Source organism: Microtus ochrogaster, linkage group LG10 (assembly GCF_000317375.1).
Source record: "Microtus ochrogaster isolate Prairie Vole_2 linkage group LG10, MicOch1.0, whole genome shotgun sequence".
Taxonomy (NCBI): Eukaryota; Metazoa; Chordata; class Mammalia; order Rodentia; family Cricetidae; genus Microtus; species Microtus ochrogaster.
The window spans coordinates 8,537,393-8,544,089 of record NC_022035.1 but is presented as its reverse complement, the minus strand read 5'-3'; the positions used below and the strand labels follow the sequence as shown (position 1 = coordinate 8,544,089).

Genomic DNA, 6,697 nt, shown 5'->3' with positions numbered 1-6,697 from the left:
CAACAGAAGCAACCGCTCAGAATTCCTTTCAGCCTTCTGGGATGGAAATATTATGAAATTCTCAACGACTCTCTCCTTCGATGTAGATAGTTGTACATGTATAATAAACTTTTCTCCACATGAATTAGATGGGATGTATTCGCTATTTTCAGTTCCCAACATAATTGGGAGGGTAACATGTAGAAAACGGAAACTCCCTGGCACTGAGGTTTGTATCTCCGGGCCTTAAGTCATGTGGTTCCTCTTGAGTACCATTTAAACCACACACGTGTACTAGTGAGATAATTGAAGAGTCTTTGCAGCTCGAATTTTCATCAAATGACAGGTAACTGCATGAACTCCTCTGTAACTTAGCAGGTGCATAAAATAGGATTTAATGTTTTTTTTCTTTTAGAAGAAAAATCTACAGATGAGTTTTTAATCGGGTATAATAATTGCTATGCTCTTATTCTGCATGCTTGGACTCTAAGTTTTTCTCCATCAAGTGAACAGTTTTCATGTTGGAGATAACAGGTGTGACAGAAAAGAAGCAAAGCTAAATGGCAGTAAAGAAAACATGGCTCAGCAGAGGTAGATATTCAGACAGGCAGGAAATGATGAGAATTATTTGCCAGGACAGTAACTGGCAGTGTGAATTGAGATGGGAACACCTAGAAAGTTGTTGGGAGAAGAAGGACTCAGTACTGAAAGTCAGACATGTGTCCGTTAATCACTCAGACAGGGGTGCAAGGTAATCTCTGCGGCAATCATGTGTCATCACAAAGCAGACAAGGCAACAACCACAGAAGGGGCAAGGAGGAGCCCGATTTCTGTTCCTTCTAACTGTTCTTGGATGGGCGGTGGGTCTACCCTGTTGGACACACTGACAGTGAAATTCCTCTTCTGTCTGTCTTTTCTCACACTACAGGCTTGAGTGAAAAGGCAAGTGAGTAGAACAAATATAAAATGTTTGGGTAGGAAGAATACTGTCTTTATGTGGGAGATGCTCTCAAGAGTCAGTTAGGGAAGTTGTCTGGCCAATGAGTACTGACTTAAGGAGACTTAGGAACAGCTGTGTTTCTCTTCTCAAGGGAAGAAGCAGAGGATCCAATTGGAGCTTAGAGTGGAAAGCACTTCTTTCACAAGGACAGGAGAAGGGAGTCCAGTTCTGTCTCAGTGTCTGAATGGAACAAGATAAGTTCAGATTCATTTTAGGAAGTCATGCTTGCTACACACAGAATATAACTAAAGTAAAGTTTTTTTTTTTCAAACACACAATCAGTGATTGCTGTAAAGAAAAGGAATCTTTTGATCACTCTCAGAAATACTGATCAATTCAGGGTAAATATGTCTACAAAGCAAATCTGTAGGTGACATAGATACCTCTGGTAGTGATGCTATCAAGCTATACTGCACTGAATTTGGCTGTGCTCCACTAATCCTGAGACTGGCAATCAATGTTGCTGATGCTCAAAACTTAGCAACAATGGGCCTCTCAAGTGCACCAGCCCTCCTGTTGAGAATGTCCCAAGCATATTTATTACACTATGGTGCCCTGACCGACTTTACTCAAAGAAAGACTTAGCTTGCCATTTCTTATCATCTCAAGCAACCACAATGCACAACAACATGCTACAGCTGAGAGCACCATGGAGATTGCCATCTGTGATCGTTTCTAAAGACCAAGGTAAAATGCCAAGCACCATCTTCTCAGCTGCCTTCTTCGTCCACTTCCAACTGCACACACACCGTCATTTTTGGCATCCTCTAGTGTCTCACACCTCCACAACCTCATTCAGTCTTCCATCTTTTCTAACACACAAAGGTACTCCCCAAGTTAATGCAACTACTTAGCAACTCGTGACGTAGAAACCCATCCAACTTGTCCTCAGAAATTAAGTTCTTAACTACTGTGACTGTAAAACACTGGTTCCCAGTTGGCCAAGAACGGGGACCGTGACTCTTTCCTGTTCTGGCTGTGTTACAGTGAGGCTGAGACCTATCAGATGCAGTGTTCTCCTAGATGTTCCACTGGTGTGTGTGTTGGGAGATTTTACCATACAAGTCGAACTTCTTTTTTAATTACTCCAATAAATTTCAATTATTTGATCTGTCAACTCCGGTTAGGCTTATATCCTTTCCAGTCTGATCATATAATTCCACAAGTAAAGTCACCCTGCCCTTTTCTGAAGCCTGCAGTGGTGTGTGTGTTCCCAAGCCACCAGCACTTTGGAATCAATGGAGACTTGAGGGCACTGCCAATCTCAAGTGCTTCCTGGCCCCACTGAACCAGAGCCCTCGAACTGGGACTGGCAACCTGACTTCACACACATGTTTCGAGAATCCAGTGTCTGTTCAAACATGAGAAACTTTTTTTCAAAGAATAGTGACAACATTGTTAGGATATATGCAAATTTTTTATCTGGCAGTAAACAATTGTTCATATACATACCTAAGTTTTTCTTCATCCCAAAAACTTTCAATCAAAGCTAATTACAATTTGTTACAACCAAAGTAAGAAATATAGTTTTGGTTTAGGAGTCAAAGAGGATTTTTCAGCTTTGAACTGGTGTCCCAAGCCATGGAAGTTGTTTCAAAGATTATTTTTCCTCCTCAAAGCAAATTGCAAAATTTATATGTTAGGTCTCCAATTCAGTTCCTGCTACTCTACCCAGACCAGAGTCCTAGTCAGGGATCAGGTCTGGTCCTGTAGGGACTGTTTCCTTCTGAGATTTTCATTCGACATCCTCCTTCACGGTTTCTCTATGGAAGTGAGTTTGATACTTCAGAAGCTTGAAAAACACATTTTCATTTTGCTAAGAACTAAACAAAAACAGAGATCCCTGTTTGTTCTTGTTTGCTTATCTATACCAGCTCAAATGGCACCTGACCCTCTCTATCCGCTTGAGGTCCAAAGTGGATGAGACTTTACCATGTCATCCAGGAGAGCCATGGCGTCACCTTTAGTGGGCGACATTATCACACCGTCTGCATTCTGCTAACGAATCTCTTTTAAAAAGTTAAGTGCATCAAACAAAGAACGTTTTTTTTTTTTTTTTGGATCTGTCAGGTCTTGAACTGAAATCAAATGTTTTCCCCTGTCTCAACCAGAAGATCCCCAATTACCTGGAAAGACAGACAGCAAACGCCAAATATTGATTTTCACAAGGAAGCCTCAAGTCTTGCTCTAAATTCTAAAATAAAAAGTGGTACTGCAGAGAAATTAATAGTTATTAACAGAAATCACAATGTCTCCAGCACACAGTTCATGAAAGAGTGATAACCTAGCCATCCAAGATAAAACAATGGTCTCGAGCATCCTGGGTAAGGCCTGGGCAGGAATGAGAAGGAAAGAGGGCGTGGAAAATGAGAGTCCACTGGATTAATAGCCGGGAAACAAGATAGTCCCCTCTTCACTCTTCCTTCTTCAGGCAGATCATTCTCCTGAATAAGTCTTTGAACTTAGAATTACTCAAAATGATTATGACTGAATGGCCAGCTGGATATGCTGCCATGACTTCCTTCACCACAAAGAACTCATGACTTCTGTACGGAATTCTAAATGTCATATTTGCCATGAAGGCAGCAAAGTAAGTCACAAAGAAGCAAAAGAATGTCGTTACTGTTTTTAATGCATTTATGTGGGCTTCTGTTCTGGCATTTGACATCTGAGATCTGCCTTGCATCCGGCACGTGTGCTTGTAAAGAGAAACGAACAGCATAGAGGTGCACTTCACAAACACAGCAAGGGGAAGTAGTAAGGCCAGGTTAACGAGGAGCAAATCATTATTTCTCTTTAACTTCCTATCACTAATGTTTAGATTTGCATTTCCGAGGACATACCCATCCTCAATTAAAGGGAAACCTACCTCAATACTCACAGTTGCAGTGCCCAAAGAGGCCAGCAAGCTGCCCAGAAGCAGCCAACATATGAACTTTGAAATCCTGAATTTCAGCCAAAGAAACCAGGACTTAGTGATGCCTGAAATCTTGAGGCAGTAAAAGACAGACAGACAGGTGGCAAACCAAAGGCCAATCGAGCTAAAGAACATCCAAATGAACATCATATTGGAACCATAAATATTTTCCTCATATGCAAATGGGAAGAACACGGAGAAGAAACTCTGGGTCATCAGCATCATCTGCAGCCCGAGTCTGGACAGCCCTGTGCATATCAAGAGGATCTGCAGTATCAGGAGTTTTCCGCTCTTGGCCAAGTCATAGCCATTCACGATGGTAAGGAATCCATTCACTGTGGTCCCTATGAGGAACTCTGTAGTCATGATGACCATGTGCAGAATAGCTGGGAAAGAGAAGAACATGATGAATCTCGTCGTTTCTCTGGATGACCTCAGGCCCTTCCTTCTAAGGGTCTTGCTCAGCACACAGGAACCCAGAGTCTCAAGCAACCTGGCTGGCTGCTGGAACTTGGATTTCAGTAGAGTCTTATGCATACTTTAGTATAAGGAAGAAAATTAGCTGACTTTCTGAACCGGGTGCTTATCATGTAAAACTAAGAATGCAAATCTAAACATTTGAATGTTGGGCTGATTCTTCTAATTATATACTTCAAAAAGAACTACCATGGCTGAACTATTCTGTTTTATAATTTTGTCTTGTGAAAAAAGAATCTGATTGTAAAGATATTTTATTTCAACTACTGCTATTATGTTTTTGTCTTTCATTTTTTTCCTAGTCCCCAAGACAACAATGGTAGAATACATGTTTATTTCTCTTTATTGTAGCAGTTGTCCAATCTCAGATGTTACTCGTCCCAGCACATTTTTGACTTATAGTATTTCTGGGAAATCTTAATAAATTTTCTTTCCTTTATTCAAGGGTAGGACAGAGGAAGGAGTCAGGGAAGGATAAACAACATTGAAGATGTTTGGAAAAAGTCATATGGAGACCTACTAGTGTATAAACTTTCAAATACATGTACTTAAGTATGAACATACAGCTGAGTTTAAATGGAGTCAACCCTACCCAAGGATAATGTTCTTGCCAGAAGCAGCAGATTACAAAATTAAAAGCCCCAGTTCCAGATGTGAATAACTTCCCTTGACTTGTTTGTCATACAGGCCACAGCAACCCACCAAACAATATAGGTTAGTGCTGTTGCTATTCATTGCTGCCAGATCTTGATGATAAGATGCTGTTGCTGAAGATATCACTTACTTTGGTCACAGGATTTGGAGAGATAAAGCTGGTAGTGATCTGGAAGCTTTCTCTATGCTGGCTAGATTTTATAGTATTGGAAAATGCTATGCTGGATGCTGGAGGAAAAAAGTCATCATTGGTTTATCCTGCCTGTGAACCCTGTGAACTACAATAAAGACGGGGCTGGAAAGACATGCCCATAGGTGCAATAATGACTTGACTATCATAGGAGTAATAGCACTCCTTTCCAATGGAATTGAAGGTGCACTCCACAGGTCTGATGAAGAACATGTGACTAAGGAGTTCATAGGCTCTAGGGGTGAACCTACTACTATTATGTTGCCGAATGGACATAGAATCAAACTGAGTTTTAAACATGTACTTTACTTTATTACCCACATATTTGTGAAACTTTCAGTCTTCATCAGAGAAGCTTTTACTGTGTGTTGGACAGTAGTTAAAACACAAATACACAGCTGGTCAAAAGGCTGAGAACAAGCGTCTGTAGAGCGCTCATCCATAAACTGGACATTCCTGTCGGTATATCACATAACCTTTCCACTTCCAAAGCGTAGGTAATAGAAGGGGAAGAATAGTTAAAAGAGCCAGAATCAGGGAGTGTCTGTGTCTTCTGGATGGGACAAGACTATTGTACTCAAGAACTCATGGCATCTTGGCCTTTTGAAAACATTGCCACTTCTGGGTACAAGAGCTGCACAAGATCAAGCTAGTCAACATTCCAGCATGGAAGTCAGGGGAGCACATGCAAGCTTCCTCGAGCTGAAGGCCTCTTGCCAGTTGATAGCTACTAAGGGAGAGAGAATCAGTTTTCTTTAGGTCTATGGTCACTGGTAGGCTTACCAGACCACAGTGGATGGCCCCACACTCATGGATGTAAGTGGATTCAGTAGATTACAAAAACATAAAGGAAGGCATGAAGTTAAGAAGTGTAAATGGGGAAGTTCCCCAAAGAGTGGAGGGAATGGGAGGTGAATGTGATAGAAATATATTATATACATGTATGAAAGTCTCAAAGGATAAGTTTAAAATATTATATTGAAACACAATAAGACAAAACTTTCCCTTCCTTGAGCCCAACCTTTATTTAAGAGAATTGTGGCATTAGACTTCAATAGCAATTTCGGGAATACGGTGCTTTAAAAAAAAAAGCCACACCTTTTGTTGAAACATGCAATGTTTTCATTGCTTTTGTTTTGGTAGAATGTTGATCTTAGGACTAGAAAACTAGAGATATAAACATAGTAACAGGTGATCCTGCCATATCAAACAGAAGATTCAGAAGTATTTAACAGCCAGCAGAGTTTATAATCACTGTGTTAAAATCAGCTCCCTCTCTGGGTTAAGAAGAAGCGTGGACATAACCTTGTTCAACCCACACCAGATGCAAAATGTATAAACTATTACTGTAGAAGATGTCATGAATCCTGGATAAGTCACAGCAGACACTTGACAAATGTTAGGTGCCACAAATATTAAATATCTGTTTTTGTAATGTACTTTATCATATATTATATATTTACACATATATATTGTATTT

General features: G+C 40.4%; 1 protein-coding gene across 1 annotated transcript; it reads right to left on the bottom strand.

Annotated features, from left to right (window-relative positions):
- Positions 1-3,392: 3,392 nt before the first annotated feature.
- LOC101982233 (taste receptor type 2 member 3-like) lies at positions 3,393-4,301 on the bottom strand. The gene has a single exon (XM_005363792.1). It carries the CDS (start codon positions 4,299-4,301, stop codon positions 3,393-3,395), a length of 909 nt encoding a protein of 302 aa, XP_005363849.1.
- Between the last annotated feature and the right edge of the window lie 2,396 nt (positions 4,302-6,697).